This window comes from Vanessa cardui, chromosome 1 (genome assembly GCF_905220365.1).
Source record: "Vanessa cardui chromosome 1, ilVanCard2.1, whole genome shotgun sequence".
NCBI lineage: Eukaryota > Metazoa > Arthropoda > Insecta > Lepidoptera > Nymphalidae > Vanessa > Vanessa cardui.
The window spans coordinates 16,006,780-16,025,324 of record NC_061123.1 but is presented as its reverse complement, the minus strand read 5'-3'; the positions used below and the strand labels follow the sequence as shown (position 1 = coordinate 16,025,324).

The 18,545-nt window shown below is 40.7% G+C and overlaps 2 protein-coding genes across 2 annotated transcripts; both read right to left on the bottom strand.

Annotated features, from left to right (window-relative positions):
* Positions 1–715: 715 nt before the first annotated feature.
* Positions 716–14,372, bottom strand: LOC124529620 (nodal modulator 1). The gene is made up of 15 exons (XM_047103432.1): positions 14,158–14,372; positions 13,606–13,992; positions 13,038–13,197; positions 12,703–12,951; positions 11,487–11,655; positions 10,840–11,004; positions 10,406–10,487; positions 10,092–10,282; positions 9,460–9,983; positions 9,043–9,220; positions 8,705–8,907; positions 2,604–2,944; positions 2,377–2,482; positions 1,821–2,183; positions 716–1,062 (listed from the first exon to the last, which is right to left on the bottom strand). The coding sequence occupies exons 1-15, from the start codon at positions 14,304–14,306 to the stop codon at positions 910–912; spliced, it is 3,420 nt and encodes a 1,139-aa protein (XP_046959388.1). The 5' UTR covers positions 14,307–14,372; the 3' UTR covers positions 716–909.
* A 2,791-nt stretch (positions 14,373–17,163) lies between these two features.
* On the bottom strand, positions 17,164–18,230 carry LOC124529798 (cilia- and flagella-associated protein 20). Its single transcript, XM_047103716.1, has 2 exons — positions 17,782–18,230; positions 17,164–17,618 (listed from the first exon to the last, which is right to left on the bottom strand). The coding sequence occupies exons 1-2, from the start codon at positions 18,055–18,057 to the stop codon at positions 17,301–17,303; spliced, it is 594 nt and encodes a 197-aa protein (XP_046959672.1). The 5' UTR covers positions 18,058–18,230; the 3' UTR covers positions 17,164–17,300.
* Positions 18,231–18,545: the final 315 nt, after the last annotated feature.

Sequence of the window (18,545 nt, the reverse complement as noted above, 5' to 3'; positions counted from 1 at the left end):
TCCACGGAGGGCATAACACCAGTGGCGGCGCAAGATCGGATCTTAATGTGGGCAAGATACAGTTTGCGAGGCCTTTGCTTTTTTGTTTCCAGGTTTTTTCCTTTGTTTACTTCCTTGATCCCAATATTATGTTGTACTTTTTCAAATTTCGTGCGCGAGGCCCTTTGTACCGCAAAGCCGTGGCTGTTTTTTACCAGTTGCGGCGCAAGATCGAATCTTAATGTGAGCAAGAGTTTGCAAGGCCCTTATTTTTTTTTTTCAAATTTCGGACGCGAGGCCCTGGCTTTACGCCACTACTGGCTGACACAATCGTACCCAGGAGGTATTTTATTGAGACATATGGATTAACAACAAAGGAGGTATTTTCTTTGAGACATATGGATTAACAACAAAATGACAAAGAAAAAAAGGCTATTTGACAATGCGAAAAATAAATTGTGAATTATTGTAATCATTGTATATTATAACTTTAAAAATGGTTATTTACTAACGAAACTTGAAAATAATACTTAATTTATTCAAAAATCAATAAATAAAAATGCATTTTTTCAAACGTTTGTCACGTGACACAAAACGCTCCTGATTGGCCGGGCTTATGATGAAGTCACTTTCTTGTAAACCTTGCTTTTCTACCACCACAGATTAAAATACAGCAAAGTGACGTCACCGAACCCTTTGCAGCGCCATATTGTCCATGTAGCGTTTTCGCGCGTTTTTTAAATATGGAATTTTTAATATGTTATTTTTCGGCAAATATGTACTAGAAATAAAAAAAACAACTTTTACTGGGTTTCTTAACCTCTACTAAATAATATAAAATGGATTTTAAAAACCAGTCAAAAAGCCTATTGTAGTTGGATATTAGAGGTTACAAATGGAACAAAATGCAACGAGGCCGGTATCGGGCGGCTAGGAGCGGTCGCGCGGCGCGCGGCGCGGGCGCGCGGCGGCGGGCGGGCGCAGCGCGGCCAGGCGCGCGCGCTGCGAGTACAGCGCGCCCAGCGACAGCAGCGCCAGCAGCGCCAGCGGGCTGTGCCGCAGCTCCTGCTCCGACGAGCGCAGCTGCAACCAGAGCCGCTTTTTTTTTTTTTTTCGATATGTGTATTGCTGTTGGCCCTATTGGCCTCTACAGCGTCACCGGGTGGGGTAGGCGAGCTATATGCTCAGGCCTAGTGATGGGAGCCCACTGAGGGGCTCAGAATACGCGCATCCTAAGGGTGCCTCCTATGAGGCCGGACCTCGGCTTAGGACGCCGTCGTCGACTCCAGGGAGGAATGACGTGTGCATTCAACGTCTTACGCCTAGGCGCCGACATGTCGGTAAATAGGGACCTCGACCCCGCCGGCGGGGTCGGTGTGTGTTGTCTGTACCTATCTGGGTAGTGTTGTCGGCAGTGAGTCTGTCGACGGGATCGTGTCGGACGTGCTTAGGACGCCTACGGATCGGATAGGGTAACCAGAGCCGCGTTACGACGCTTGCTATTTATACTCCCGGGGCAACTAGCTAGTCTTTATTTTTCTAATGGCGAAAGACTTAAAGGCTTCGTTGTTAAAAAATAAAATTAAAATATGAGTAAACGTAATCTAGTAACTTCATATTACTGGCTCTTTTATGACTTCATCGCGAAAATTAGAGATGTAAACTAAACCATAGACGACGCCGAGTCTATTCTCATTAAATCTTTATTCTATATTTTTTTCTTGCTACTAGGAAAATAATTTGAGACTTACGACCTGCCTGCCACCGCGTTAGTATATCACCATACCGATTGGCATAAAGTGTTGGAGATAAATCTAAATTAAAATAAGAGTAAGAATTACCTTTGGCTCAAAGTCGATATCGAAAGATCTGAACTTCCCGTCTGAATTGAAGTAGAACGCCGGCTCCTCGTACGAATGGCTGACCTTCGACAGTGTCGACTCAATCTGGACGACGTAAGTCTTGTTGTCCGCCGGCAACCTCGGCATCGTGTACATCAGCCCGGGGTTGTTGAACTGGTTGTAGCCTATCGGGTCGAGCTTCGTCGAGTATATCGGATTGTGTGGGGCCGACTCCAGGGCGAGGGTCAGTCTGAGGGTCTTGTAGTGGTCTACGTTCGGAGTCCGAATTAAGACGTTCGCATCCGTTAAGTGATTGGGTTGGACAACGATAAGTCGGACGTCTTCTATATCCTTTTCTTTGACCTGAAATATATTAAGATTTATTTTATTGAATATAAAGTAACGTTTTCCAAATACTTTAATAAGACAAAATAATAAATACAGTCACTTTTTTTTGCCATTTTTAAAAAGACACTCCATAGGCATCTTCATTATTTTAATGTTATAAAGTAAAAGTTCCACAGCCAATCCCGTGTCAAGCATAAAGCACTCTTACTTCAAACGGAGGCGGCTGCCTCGCGAGCACCATGCCGGCCAGTTCCGGCTCCACCGACTCCTTCAGCTCCACCACGTACACGCAACCCGGCAATAGACCTCGAATTCTAAAATTAATTAAATTTATTTATTGGAATACCGACTTTTAAAGAATATTTTTCTTCTTGAATTAAAACAATCTTTAATGAAACTTAAATTATCTAACGACAGATTATAATCACGTGGTACCGGAAGTGTCCCGTGTCGGAGGCGGTGGCGTCCTGCTGCGCGCAGTGCGGCGCGGGGGCGGCGGGGCGCGCCCGCAGCGCCACGCGCGCCGCGCCCGCGCCGCCCAGCGACACGACGCGGCCGCGCAGCGACCACGCCACGCGCACGCCCTCGAACGTGACGCGGTGCTCCTGGCCGTCCTCCACGCCCACGATGGCGTGCGGCGGCTCGAAGCGGTACTCCTTCATGTGCGGCTTCACGTAGTACTGCGCCGGCGACAGCGCCGCGAAGCGCAGCGCGCCCTCCGCGCCCGACGCCACGTTGCGCCGGAACGCGCCGCCCGACACCGACACCAGCGCGCCCTGCCGCACGCACGCACGCACGCACGCTTGTTAGTTTTTTTTTTATGGTATAGGTTGGCGGACGAGCATATGGGCCACCTGATGGTAAGTGGTCACCATCACCCATAGACAATGACGCTGTGAGAAATATTAACTATTCCTTACATCGTCACTGCGCCACTAACCTTGGGAACTAAGATGTTATGTCCCTTGTGCCTGTAGTTACACTGGCTCACTCGCCCTTCAAACCGGAACACAACAATACTGACTACTGTTATTTGGCGGTAGAATAACTGATGAGTGGGTGGTACCTACCCAGACGGGCTCGCACAAAGCACTACCACACACAACACAACACTTTGATTATTTTTTTTTTTTTTTTTATTCTAAAAAAAGGGCTTTTTCGCATAAGCGAACATGCCGCCCTGGTTGAGAATTCATAGGAGGTTACAAAATATAATATATTAAACTTAAAACTACCTTAATTAATCACAGATCTAATACTTAATTTGGACAACATTTTTGCGAGATTTGACGTCGGATCTGACAGAATGACATTGCATTGTCCAACAGACTTTATATCTAAATTAAGTCTAGTTCTAAGAGATTCGTTCTGAGCACATTCCATCAATACGTGCAAAAGATCATCAGGTACATTACACGTTGAACAGTTCGGAGAAGTTGATTTCCGCATCAGAAATGCAAACTTATTGCATGGGATGTGCCCAGACCGAAGCCGCAGAATTAATTTCGTTTCATTAAAATTCATATTACTATTCTCAATCCAAGGATATCTGCATGGATGAGGCTGGATCGTACGGTACCAAATACCTTTCTCCTTAGCTCTTTCGTCAAAGTACTCTTTCCATAAATCATAGCAATGCACTTTTAGATTTGGCAAGTAACTTTCAAATGAAGGTGTAAAGAGGACTTCATCACCGTCAGATATAGCTTCTTTGGCTAGTACATCTACTTGTTCATTCCCTTCTATGCCTACGTGAGATGGTATCCATTGCAAGAAAATTACTTTGTCGTCTGATTGTAACTTAGATAGAAGCTTTAGAATCGCGTAAGCTACAGGTAACCCTCGACAAATCGAGGTACACCGAGCTAGGTGTTGAAGCGCGCTTTTGGAGTCTGACAGGATAACTACTTTACTGTAGCTTGTACACTCAATATAGCCCAAAGCCTCTAAAATAGCCACAAGCTCAGCTTCCATTATAGATACCTCTACTTTAATTTGGAATTTAGAATAAATGTTCAAATTGAAATCCAAAAATGCTGCTCCAATTCCATATTTGTCTTTCGAACCATCAGTAAATATTTTTTGACAGTTGGAGTAATTCGAATTTAAGAATTTTATACAAGTATTTCGCAAACTAATTAGATGATACTCTCGCTTAGAACCGGTAAATCCTTCGATATTTGTTTTTAGAATGCTTGACATATCAATACTAGTTACCCATTGATCTAATGAAAACATGCCTAAACTTGAGAAAGAGTTGCATGGTTGAGATTTGTACATCTCGGAAATTTGTGTAAGTAGAGGTTTTTTCTTGTTAGTCCAGAATCTGTTATGTGTTAGATCTGTTAATTGATTAATTAATCTAAAAGAAGTATTATTATAGACTGATCTGTTTTTAAGCCAAAATTTTCCTGCCAAATATAATCTTCTTAAATACAAAGGAGGTAAACAAAGTTCACTCTCCATCACATGAATGGGAGTGGTCCTTATAAACCCTCCAATGTTTCGCATTGCTTGATTTTGAATTTTGTCCAATTTCGATAAATTGGTTTTACAACAGTTGTCATACAAAAATGAACCATAATCTAATCTACTTCTAAGTAACGTTATATACAGCTTACGAATATGTTTTGGATGGACTCCCCAACCTGATCCTGTTAACACCTTAAATATATTTAAAAACTTAGACACCCTAGACACAATCTACTTAATATGCTTAGTCCATCTAAGACCGCGATCCAACCACATCCCCAGGTACTTAACATTATCTACGACATCTAGAACTACATCATTTAGAGTAATAGTAATATTGTGCAATTTGTGCCCTCTTGAAAAAATACATATTTTGCTTTTTGTTGATGAAATTTCTAAATTAATATCATGGAATTTTTTGGCTATACAATCAAAAGCAGTTTGTAATCGGCTTTGAATGTCAACTAAATTATCAGAAGAAGTAAATATTACAAAGTCATCGGCATATTGCGAAAAATTAATATAATCCATCGAATTAATCGTTTCACACATATCAATTGTTGCAACATTAAATAGTAATGGAGATATAGGATCTCCCTGTGCAAGGCCTACTCCCGTACATCTTACAATTTTAAAGTCTTGGCCTTCAATAATCAGAAATCGTTTATGTAAAAATTCCCACAAATAATTACAAAGCATACTGCCTACACCTAATTGATCTAATTTAAAAATAAGATATGTAACATCAACATTGTTATAAGCATTTTCTACGTCTATAAAACACCCCACTGTCATTAGATTTTTACTAAATCCAATCTGTACACTAGATACGAAGTCTGTTAGATTATCTAAGCAAGAGCGGGTTTTTCTAAACCCTTTTGTTTGTTCGGAAAATATATGATTTTTTTCAAGATACCATTCGATTCTATTCTTTAAGATAGCATGAAAAATTTTGCATATACATGACATCAGGGATATTGGCCTAAGAGATGATACTTGGTTACAGTCCCGGCCAGGCTTAGGAATGAGAAGTATGCGAATGTATCGCCATTGATTAGGAACTATATTACTATTGAGGAACATATTATAAATTTTTAGTAACGTAGTCTTTCCTATAGTAGGTAAATTAAAAATCATTGAATATGAGACATCGTCTAATCCTGGTGCAGTGTCCTTAGATTTTAAACATTTTTCTAATTCATGTGTCGAAATGATGGATTCTAATTTTAAGTTTCGAGATGTACAGCAAGGGTGGCATGGAGTGACAAAATCGGGTGTGAGGTTATTTAACATCGTTTCGGCTACAGTTTTGCCTACCATTCGCTTAGCAAATTTGTGTCCTTTTATCCATCTCATTCGCATCCACATTTGATTAACAGAAGTTTCCTCATTTACTGAAGAGCAAAAGTCCCACCATTCCTTATTCTTTGCTTTTCTAATGAGCCTTTGAACGTCCGATATTTTGGCTTTCAGTTCTTCTAATTTAATAGGTATTGAGTTTTTCCGAAACTCTGATAATGCCAGTCTCCTTTCCGCTACGGCTTTAGAAAGTTCCGGTTTCCAGTAGGTTTTTGAGACAAATTTAGGACTAGGGTTGACACATACCTTAGTATATGGAATGCATAAATTTGCTGCTTTATTAATTATGTTAACAAAAGCATCGTAAGCTTTTTGGGGTTCAACTGGCAAACTTATTTGTATTAGGTCATTTTCTATCGATTTCCTATATTTTTCCCAATCTGCTAATTTGTAGTTACGTTTTTTGTTAAATATAGGGTTATAGTTAGAAGATGTTGATAATTTTATGATGAGGTGGTCGCTGCCTAGACATTCATTGGTAACATTCCAGGAGAACTCCAATGCAATATCCGACGAAACTATAGATATGTCAGGACTCGAATTTTGTAATACACCATTTGCAAGTTTTATGCGCGTATGTCTACCATCATTAAGCGTAACAAAATCATGGTCCATTAGTGCGTCAAATATTTGCATTCCTCTAACGTCAGTTTTATTGGACCAGTTTGGGTGGTGTCCATTGAAGTCCCCGAGTATTATAGTCCTCCTATGAGAAATTGAAAATATAAAATCCCAATCTGCGTTTGTTGTACAAGCACTCGGGGGGCAGTACACTGAAATTATGTTTTCTAGTCTTTCACAGTTCAATACCCTAACAGAAATAACCTCAATGGCTGTATTTCCACTTTGAATTGACAGAGGCTCCGTTTTAAAGGATTTATGAGCCACTATAGCGACCACCCCCATAAGAGTCATCCCGGTCCAACCTGTAAATATTATAGTTTGTAAGTTTTAATGTATTTACTGAACTAAGCCACGTTTCACACAGTGAAGCAAAATGTATTTTTTCCAGACACAGTAATTGTTCCAACTCAAGTATTTTTGGTTTTAAGCTTTGTGCATTCCATTGCAATATGTTAATATTAATACTGTTCATAATTAAATATTAATCCTTGAAAAAAAGGCAAACTTGAGATGTTTTGTAATATCCAAGAGATAATCCACTCGACACATAATTTTGCTAACTTTTCTATTTTATCATTTATTGAAATATTGCTGCTACAAAAAATATTAATAAATTCTTTGACTAGACAAGTAAACGGTATATCTCTTGAAGGTCTCTTTCCCTTTTGCCTAGTCTTTTCCCTTTTCGAATAATAAGACACACTTTCCTCGGAGTCTGTAACCATCATATTTTCTTCATCGCTGTTTGCTTCCAGTTCTTGTTTTTTTTCTTTTTCTTTGTTCTTCTTTTTAGCGTCACTTGTCTTTCTATTTTTCTTTACTTTATTAGTAATTTCTGTCTTCCTCACATGAGTTGATGCAACTTGTGCATATGTCAGGGCTTCTGTGGTAGATTTCGCCGGGGATTGATGATTTGTAGGTGCCGGCGTTGGGACACGAGAATCAGAATAATTATGGTTCGCTGGGAGCGTAGCCTCCTTTGCATTAAGTTGCGGCGGAACATACATTGTAATAGCCTTTCGGTATGAGACATTAAACTCGGCCATTATTTCCCGTATCTTTTTTTCCCTACGATATTCCGGGCAGCTACGATCTAACGCCATGTGGTCTTTAGAGCAGTTAATGCACTTGTACACTGTCGCTGGGCAGTTATCATGTTTCCCACCACACTTTGGACAAAATACTGTTTTCGTAGGACACATCTTAATAGTATGCCCGTACCGCCAACATCTAGAGCATTGCGTCACTGGAAACATATAGGGCTCAACTTTCACTTGCATGCTATAAATGTGTAAGTAGGCAGGCAAAGACGGCCCTTTAAATCCAAGCCTGACTGCTTCACTGTCTGTCCAACCTCCCTCTACTTCAGCCCGGCGCTTAAGTCTTTTCAAACTAGCTACCTCATATACGCTAGTGATCGCATCTAGCAATTCTTCTTCCGACAAATTCAGCTCTATATGTTTGATAACGCCATAGGAAAGTGCAACTTCCATCGGTTGTTGAAATCTCCATCCCAAACCGAGAAGGTATTCGCATGAAGTTAATTTCTCCATACTGCACACGTTAGTTACCTCCACGATTATTTTATATGGGTTTATATACTTAACGCGGCTTATGTCGGTAATTCCCTGATCCCTGAATATTTTGGCTAAAGCAAATTGTTTGGGTAAAATATTTTTTGAAGTAATGCAAATATCTATAATACCTCTCACTTCCCTTCGCCTTGCTTTTCTATTTCTGATTTCAACCCATTCCTCATCCCCTTCATCTTCCCTGCTTCTTTTAGCTAGCCTTTTTTCGCCGTATTCAATAATTGGTGACGGTACTGTTATTTCTTCCTCGCATACTTTTCCCACTTCACTCAAGATTGGATCCACACTCATTGCGATAAGGTCTAAATATCACTAACCGGTCCAGTCCACTAGAACCGGCCGTTAGCAAACAATTCCGAGAACTGATAAGCGATACTCACAATATAATAAAAACAATGAAACGCGTCCAAGCAATATAACAATTACTCGCACACTGACTTTGATTATTACTTATTTACATTTCACTGTCATTTATTTTCGCGGGCTCACCTCGAGCGGCGCGTGGTCCGCCCGGTCCCGCAGCAGCACGGCGATCTCCGCGAGCTTGTGCGCGACGATGACTCCGTTCTCGTCGGGCTCGTCGAAGGCGTAGGACTCCTTCTCGGCCCGCACCGTGTACTGAACGTCGGCGTCCAGCGGACCGAAACTGTACTTGCCATCGGCCTCCGTCGTCTGAGTCAGTTTCACATCACCTGAAAAATGTAATGATTTATTACTGAATATAATATACGCTTCAGGATCTCAAGACAGCATACACGCTGATTAAATGACCAGCTTATACCAGCTATTGTAACAAGGAAACAATAAATATGAGTGTTAGCACGCACCGCCCTCGAGCGTGACGAGCACGCCGGACACGGAGGGCTGCAGGCGGCCGGCCAGCACGCGCGCGCGCGCCGCGCGCAGCGACAGCACGCGCGCGCAGTCCGCGCCGCCCGACACGCGCGCAGTGCGCGGGCTGAACAGCAGCGCCGCCGAGCGCGCGCGCACCTCCGCAGCCGCGCCCTGCACGCGACCCGACGCGTTAGGGGGGATGCTTATTTGTGGATTGGGTTAGTGGATTCTTTTGGAAGCCCAGTGACGAACGAGCAAAATTATCAACCATTTAAAAAAAATTAAATAATTGCTGGGCCTAGGAGTGGCCTCATTTTCTTAATATATTTTATGTGTTTTAATACAACTAAAAAATATAACATAGCTGATATGAAAACGAATGTTGTATCAATGTAATCATTTTCACTCACCTCCTCCAAATACATGGTGTGCTCGTACACATACCCTCCATCCCGCTGGACGGGCTGAAGGGGCACCTCCTCGGGCGGTCGGCCGTCCCGAACGATCTGGAGGACCACGTCGGTCGCCGGCTCCGGGGAGACTATGTCGATGATGGCCGCGTGCGCCGTGGCCACGAAGCGCACCCGCGGCACGTCGGCGCCGCCCAGCTGCACGGCGGCGCTGGCGGGCTGCACGCGGTGGCAGCCGCGCGCGCTCAGCGTGTAGCGCGGCGCCGGCGGCAGGCACTGGCGGCTGTCGCCCGCCGGCACGGCGAGCTCGCCGCGCTCGGCGCCGTCCGCGCTCTCGTAGTGCAGCCGCAGCGCGTGCGACGCCGACACGAGCAGCGCCAGCCCGCGCAGGCGGAAGGGCGGCGCCGTGTGCAGGCGCTGCGTGACGGCCGCGTTGTGCGCCGCCTGCTCCCAGCACAGCTGCGCCTCCTCCACCGACAGCTCCACGCCGCCCGGCACGACCTCCTCGAAGCTGTACTCGCCGTCTGCGGGGTGTCATAGCGACCGATACATTATTAGATTTAATTAAAAGTTCAGACTAATTTGATTTTATCAAAAAGAAACTTTCGACACCAACAGAGGCGGTCACTCACCGACAACGGGCGCAACGCGGGGCGGGCCCGCGTAGCCGCCGTCGGGCTTGAGCGGGCGCAGCGTGACGGCCAGGCCGGCGCAGTGCGCGCCGCACTCGACGCGGCCGCGCACGCGCGCGCGCACCTGCCCGAAGGCCACGCCGCCCACGGCCGCGCCGCGCACGCGCACCGTCTGCCACTCGGGGAAGAACCTGCAACACGGCCGTTTCGATTCGGATCGACATTTGAGTCGTTGTCAATTTGAGGCCCGTCGTTTTGACCAGAATATTTATGTCGTCGATTAGGAAACATAACAGTATGGAAGATTGACTCACTGTAGGCCTTCCCTCTGCTCCTGCTCGGTCACTTCGACTTTCACCGTGTACTCGCCGGAAGGTACAAATGCACACCATTTTCCTGAAAACATGATATTCACAAAATGTAATATCGCTTCCGTGATTAAACCCACATTCATAATATATTTAATTGCTATGTAGAGAAATCCTCATAGGCTTACAGGAAAACAAAAAATTACTTTATCCAAAATTGTTAAGACAGTTGACAATGATATCTCGTAATTAGTACATTGGGCACAAGTAATTTTGCCATGCCAAGAGGAAACTTAAGAAGAGGAAATAGTTAATTATAAATATTTTTTTGGATTCTGTTCAACATGTCTGAATAAACATTCTATCGTGGAGTTAAAAAAAAAATATATGACTCCCAAGTGAACATGAAGAAAATATGTAAATGAGATGTGTAACGTTACCATCGTCGCCAGCCTGCACGCGCAGGTCTGGCCGCAGCTGCAGCGTGCGCGGCTCGGGCGGCGTGAGCTGTCCGCACACGCGCCAGCGCGCCGCCACCGCCTCCAACGGAGCGCTCGGCCCGCTGCTCGTCACCACCAGATGCACATCGTCCCACTCGCACTCCTCTACAACAACAACAACAGCCTGTAAATTCCCAGGGCTGGGCTAAAGACCTCCTATCCCTTTGAGGAGAAGGTTTGGAACATATTCCACCACGCTGTTCCAATGCGGGTTGGTGGAATACACATGTGGCAGAATTTCTATGAAATTTGTCACATGCAGGTTTCCTCACGATATTTTCCTTCACCGCTGAGCACGAGATGAATTATAAAGACAAATTAAGCACATGAATCAGCGGTGCTTGCCTGGGTTTGAACCCGCAATCATCGGTTAAGATGCACGCGTTCTAACTTTTCAGTTGCTTGAAACAATTAAAAAAAAAGAACCGCTGAGTTTCTTTCGCTGTTCGTCTCAGGTCAGGGTGTTCCATTTTCCGAACCGGTGGTAGTGTTTATTTGACAATCAATAAGTAAGTATAATGCTTCTATATTGAATAAAGGAATTTGAGTTTGAGCATGATTAGCTAAATAAAAATGATGCAACCCACCATGCTGGAAGGTGAGAGTGTAGGTGGCGGGCTTGAGTCCGGTGAGAGTGAACCTGCCGTCCGCGTCGCAGGTGGCCACGGCGCGCCCGCCGCGCAGCACGCGCGCGCCCGCCACGCCCGCGCCCTCCGCGCCGCGCAGCGCCCGCCCGCGCACGCTGAATGCCGTCACCTAAAGATAAAGTATTTTTTATGGGACAACATCACATACATTATTCTGATCCCAATGTAAGTAGCTAAAGCACTTGTGTTATGGAAATCAGAAGTAACGACGGTACCACAAACACCCAGACCCAAGACAACATAGAAAACTAATGAATTTTCTACATCGACTCGGCCGGGAATCGAACCCGGGACCTCGGAGTGGCATACCCATGAAAACCGGTCTACACACAACTCGACCACGGAGATCGTCGAAAGATGTTCATTTGTTTTACATAATATCTTAAATCTTTTGTTTTAAAAGTATCAAATATGGAATATGATATTACAATAAATTAATTATAATGTGCCAATAGGCTATTTGACTGGTTTTTTAAATCCATTTTATACTATTTAGAAGAGAAACCCAGTAAAAGTTGATTTTTATAAATCTAGTACATATGTGCCGAAAAATATCATATTAAAAATTCCATATTTAAATAACGCGCGAAAACGCTACTTGGACAATATGGCGCTGCAATGGGGTCGGTGACGTCACTTTGCTGTATTTTAATCTGTGGTGGTAGAAAAGCAAGGTTTACAAGAAAGTGACTTCATAATAAGCCCGGCCAATCAGGAGCGTTTTGTGTCACCTGACAAACGTTTGAAAAAATGCATTTTTATTTATTGATTTTTGAATAAATTTAGTATTATTTTATACAATAGAGATATGATACTTTAATAAATTGGTTGAAATGGCCCAATGGTTAGAACGCGTGCATCTTAACCGATGATTTCGGGTTCAAACCCAGGCAAGCACCGCTGATTCATGGGCTGGCGTGCTTAATTTGTCTTTATAATTCATCTCGTGCTCAGCGGTGAAGGAAAACATCGTGAGGAAACCTGCATGTAACAAATTTCATAAAAATTCTGCCACATGTGCATTCCACCAACCCGCATTGGAACAGCATGGTGGAATATGTTCCAAACCTTCTCCTCAAAGGGAGAGGAGGCCTTTAGCCCAGCAGTGGGAATTTACAGGCTGTTGTTGTTGTTGTATTATATTATATTTACTAACTTCAAAAGCATTCTTGATGTATAAACTGTCATGAAGCACAGCAAAGGGCACCACATCAGGCTTGATATTGTATGTGACAAGAGGTTGACCAGGTGAGTTGGACATAGCCAGCAACTTGTACTCCCCGGCCGGCACCAGACCAAATTGGAATTCTCCAGCTGCATCTGTTACTGAGTAACAAATCGGAGCATCTGGTACTCCTTGCAATAGGGCAGTCTTACAACCTTCCACTCGGAATTTTTGATTTTCCTATAAAAATACAATAACATTTCAGACAAAGTGTAAAAGAATAAACTTTAATTTTTAACGTTGCAATGATAACATAAAAAGATTACATTTTTTGAATATAGTAGAACATGGATTCCACTGATAGAGCTGCCGAAAGATGTGACAGATCCTGAGACATCATAACCTTTTACAATCAAAGAGCCAACAGTCAGAGCTGTATTCCCTTCCTTCACTTGCACTACAGTCTGAGAAGGCTCAATTTTCCATCTGCAATAAAAATTACTTTACTGAAAAAATCTGCTATAACAATATGAATACTTAAACAAGTGAGTTATGTGGTGAGATTTTTCCATGCATTTAAATAAATAAAAATACTTACTTTTTTTAACAATATTAATATACCTGCATAAGTTGTTGTAAATATGCAACAACAGGTAATTTACTTATGTATTATATAGATTATATAGAAAGAGATCAAATTTCAAAGTCAGATCTGTATGCTGTGTTCAGAACTTTCTTATTATACTAATGTATGGTACATTTATTTATATTGGTTGTATTTAGTGTGAATTTTATGTACTGGCTAGACATAATGAAAATTGGACAATGAGTAACATACTCAGTACATTTAGTTAACATAGTATTTATAGCATAAGTAAATATAGCATAACTTACTTAGGATGTGTTGCTTTTACGACATATTTTCCAGGTATAACGGGTGTGAAATGGAAATCACCACTAATGGTTGTGACAGTGTTCCTAACATCTCCTTTCTCATTTACAAGTTGGATATCAATGCCGCTTGGCCCTTGCTTCTGTCCTGCGGTGATCACTCTTCCTGTTATACCGAAACCATTAAATGAGAAATTTATATCCTGACCAGTAGAACATTGGTCTGTTTCACCGTCTATATGGAGTTCTACTTGTGATGGCTCAAAACTCCACCCAGCGGGTGGGTGCACCTTTAGTACATACTCGCCCTTTTCATATAATGGCAAGAAATAATATCCATTAGTAGGGGCGCATTCAGTTTTCTCTTTAAGGCTACCTTCCTTCGTGTACCTAAAATTTAATAATATTTTTATCAGCGGCGCAATATGAAACTATCTTTTAACGATAACATTTATTTTTAAGATAATTTCTCTTAAAGTTCTACTCTTACATTCAGTTACAAAAATATGACCCAAATTCGTGATAGATTAAATTAAGATTTTAAGGTTAACTTACAAGCCGATCTCTATTTTGGAAAAATCCAAGCTCGCATGGCTTTTCACAAAACCACCACATCCTAATATATCATTGGCATAACATGTCGATATGATTGTGACTAAATATACTATAAATAAACTTAATAAATCAGATATTTTAAGAGACATTTCTGCATTCTAACCAATTATCCAAACTCAGACTTTTTGACAGTTGATAACATAAAGTTGGCACTTATCGTTATCACCACAGAATAATAATACTACAAGGAATCATCACTATGTAATGTCATATTTATAAATTGAAACTTATCAATTGAAGCACTTATTTTAAATTATTGTCAATCATTATTTAAAGACTGTATTTAAGCGATTAAGAAATTTCTTTTTTCATTTGTTTTAAAATTAGTTTATATTTTCCAATTTTTTTAAGTGCAATAAATTAAGTATTATGAACCTTACTTACTTTCAAGCACCAGAATAAACAGTAACAAGTTCATTTTTAAATAAGCATAGATATATTAAAATTAAAGACGACTTTTTATGTTATAGGGACAAATGAGCCGGAAGCTCACCTGAAGGAAAGTGAGTACCACCGCCCATGGACATCTGCAGAACTGGGGGGCTTGTAGGTGCATTGCCGGCCTTTAAGGTCGTATTGTTTGGGAAAAATCGCCGATGAAAGCTGGTTTCACAGAGTGGTTGTGCGAGGTAGAAAATGTCTTAAAATTAGCACAGTTGTGGATATTCGGACATCAAGGTGGTTCGGGTGAAATTTGAATTTTGGCGAAATGTCCGAAGGTGAAATTCAGCAGCCGGGATTAATTCGAACAGTTTCTCGGAACATTCAACGATAAAGATGTAGAGTGATCCAATACCTCTACTTTGGCTTTGCCAAAGGATCAAGCAGGGCTTGATCGTCGATAATTCGGTCAAATGGAAGGAGCTGGTACTGGGGAGCACCCGCCCAGAGGTGAGAGCAGTATTCCATGTGGGGTCGAATTTGCGCCTTGTCTACTCTTAGTCTTTCATTGCTGAGCACACCGAGCTTTTTTGATGCCAATTTGGGTCGAAACATCCATGCCAAGTATTTGGCGGCTATCGGAATGTTCTGAAATCGTGGAGATATGATAAATGGCAACTTTTTAGCGTTTAACGCACAAAGTTGTGTCTTTTTGGGGTTGAAGTGAACTGAATTTAAACGGACGGTCTGTAGCTACTAAGTGAGCCGGTGAAGGCAGGGAGCCGATCTACTTCCATCCATCTCATTCCATCAAATTTGTTGATGCAATAAAGCAATTGTATATGGATTTGTTCAATGAAGACTCGATTTCAGACACAACCTTGTGGAACACCAGTGGACGATTTTTACATAAAAGCATGCACCATAGATTACGACTTTAATGCCCCGATCTGCCAAAAGTTGGTGATCCAATTGCATAATTTCCTACGGCAGCCCATAGAAAGGCAGCTTCGAAAGAAGCGCTTGTGCCATATGCGATCGAAGGCCTGCACTATGTCCAACAACAACAACAACAGCCTGTAAATTCCCACTGCTGGGATAAAGGCCTCCTCTCCCTTCGAGGAGAAGGTTTGGAACATATTCCACCACGCTGTTCCAATGCGGGTTGGTGGAATACACATGTGGCAGAATTTCTATGAAATTTGTCACATGCAGGTTTCCTCACGATGTTTTCCTTCACCGCTGAGCACGAGATGAATTATAAAGACAAATTAAGCACATGAATCAGCGGTGCTTGCCTGGGTTTGAACCCGCAATCATCGGTTTAGATGCACATGTTATATATAACCACTGGGCCATCTCGACTATGTCCAAACTGGCCACCAATGCCCCCACCTTGCTCTCAACTACTTCCACCCATCTATGAATATACTAAAAGATAAACTAGAAGCTTTTTATTTAATGTTTTGCCCTGTTCTATGAATCACATGACTCATATTTATTATTTAATTATTGTGTCTCTGAGTTGCATCTGTTGTTTGGACCGGAAATATGGTATTGATCAAGACTTATACAGTTTTGAATAAGGTTGGCAAATATGATTGATTAATGGATTTATCACAACAAATAAAAACTAGTAACGTCTTCTTCATGGCCGTAGGCAGGGGGAGGGTGTTTTGACGGTTCAAATCCCCCCCAGCCCGAATTTTTTTTGCTAAGTTAAGGAAAGTCGCGGTTATCGTACTATGATAATAAGATTTTGCGCTAATTAAACAAACAAAACGTAAGTATTTAATGATTTTTTCAAAAAATTAGGCCATCTAGCCCTTAGTCTATATACGACGACAATAAATCTAAATAAAATGAATTATTTTATGTAAGCACTAGAGGCAAAAATAATCATACAGTTATTTACATTTGAATTAAATATGTACTAACTTTTCATGTCATTATGTCATTTTAGTAATTTTAGATATAAAAGAGAATAAGCCTTGTACAGAACGCAAGAATCAAAATCAGAATTTCTATAAAATTAGACACATGCTGGTTTCTTAGTGATGTTTTCCTTCAACGCCGAGCACAGGATAAATTATATGTACTTTATAATTTGAACCCCCAACCATTGGTTAAGGTGCACACGTTATAATCACTGGGCTATCCTATTATGGGCCTGTAGTCATCACTTCCTTTTTGCCAACATAATGGAGTCAATTCTAAACTGCCATTGCTTCCTTAATGTAAAACAATTAAAATTGTATTTTGTCCATACTAATTTAATTAAGTCTTTCTATTATTATTGCTTGTGTATTAATATTAATATATTTTAGTGTATGTTGTGACTGTAAAAATAAAGTCACTGTAGCCGAAAACGGCTAGGTATATATAGATAGATAGTGTATGTTATTTATATGATTTTAAAAGATCCTAAATTTTGCCATTTATTCTTCATAATTTCAAATTAGGGAAAAACACTATTGATTCATTTGTCTGATGGTGAGTGAGTTTGAGGTGGTATTTTGTTAAAAATGAAAAGAATGTTTGTAACACTTTAAATTAAACAATGAATTATAAAATGTGTGCATGTTTATTTCTGTGAGAGATCACAAAATACATAAATATTATGATATGAAGCTTCATAAAACAAAAACTAAATAAATTTTACTTATAAAATAAATTTACTAAGGTAACATCAGTTTGATTTTTCATGTAGCAATTGCTGTTTTTGCCTTATTCTGAATAGGAAGGAAGAGTTTAAATTCTGCTGGTAATTCGTCCTCTGAATATAATCTATCTGAGAAGTAGACCCTTCTTATACGACAGTTGGCATGAATTTGGACTCTAAGAGTCTCAACATAGTTGGTACCATATGCTCTCCTTGTAAAATCAGCCAGATTAAATTGTATTTGATTCCAGCCCTCATCTAAACGCATAGGCATGGTACAAATGAATGGCTTCACACGAGTTGTTGATTGGTAATTACTTGCTCGGAATCTCCTGCGCACATTTTTGTCATCTAAAACCTGAAATATGATTTTTTTGAATGTGGTTTATCATAACATATAAAAACAATTCTTAAATCCTTAATTTTAAAGTAATCATTAAAGTAATAATTGTAATGTTTAATGACAGGTTTTTTCTTGGATTATCTGATTGTAACTATTAAAATAAATACATGGAGCTTACCTGAACCTCAAATGTAAAATATTTCTTGAGGTTTTTGATAATCATAACCAAAAAAGGCAGTTTGATGCCAAGAGTTTTCTTTGGATCGGCAGGACAAGTAATATACGTAGTGCTGACATTGGTCCCAACTATTTCTAATACTAAGCTCTGTATATCGTTGTCCGTTATTCGTTTTATGTGCCCATTTCGAACTTTTTTGTCCCAAATTTGCAAAGGTTTGCTACCTATACTGTAAAGAATTGACAAAAAGCCGGACTGAAAAGTGTTTTTAAACATTTCTACAAAGTATTCTAGAAACCTCTGTGTGTTCCAACATTTATCGGATGGTTACTATAAAAGTTTGATCAATAAAAAATGTTTTTTCGGGTTTGCATTGAAACTTGACAGCATGACAGTAAACACAAGAATTTTGAACTCCGCCATTGGCCATGCGTTTGTTATCAATTCAAGATTACCATAGCAACAAACAAAATATAACGTTTCTTTTAACTCATGTTACTTATACTACAAAAATATAACTGCTTTCATATATTATTATAAATATCCGCAACGACTTTCATTTAACATAAATTATTTCTTTGCTTTATTTTCTTTTCTTCATAATTTTGAATTTTATAGAAAAATTAATTATAACGTACTTAGACAAATATTTCATGAGAAAAAGTACTATCGTTGTTGATGTTTACATTTTGCTAGCTTAAATATGAAATTCATTTTTGTATGTTTTATAATAAAATGGGTTTTAAAGACAATCAATGTAAGCC

Coding starts and splice junctions, on each gene's coding strand:
- LOC124529620 (XM_047103432.1), bottom strand. CDS start 14,306: ATGTCTCTTAAAATATCTGATTTATTAAGTTTATTTATAGTATATTTA. Junction 9,984..10,091: donor CCGCGTTGCGCCCGTTGTCG/GTGAGTGACCGC, acceptor GACACCCCGCAG/ACGGCGAGTACAGCTTCGAG. Junction 9,221..9,459: donor ACACCATGTATTTGGAGGAG/GTGAGTGAAAAT, acceptor GGTCGCGTGCAG/GGCGCGGCTGCGGAGGTGCG.
- LOC124529798 (XM_047103716.1), bottom strand. CDS start 18,057: ATGTTTAAAAACACTTTTCAGTCCGGCTTTTTGTCAATTCTTTACAGT. Junction 17,619..17,781: donor ATTTTACATTTGAGGTTCAG/GTAAGCTCCATG, acceptor ATCATATTTCAG/GTTTTAGATGACAAAAATGT.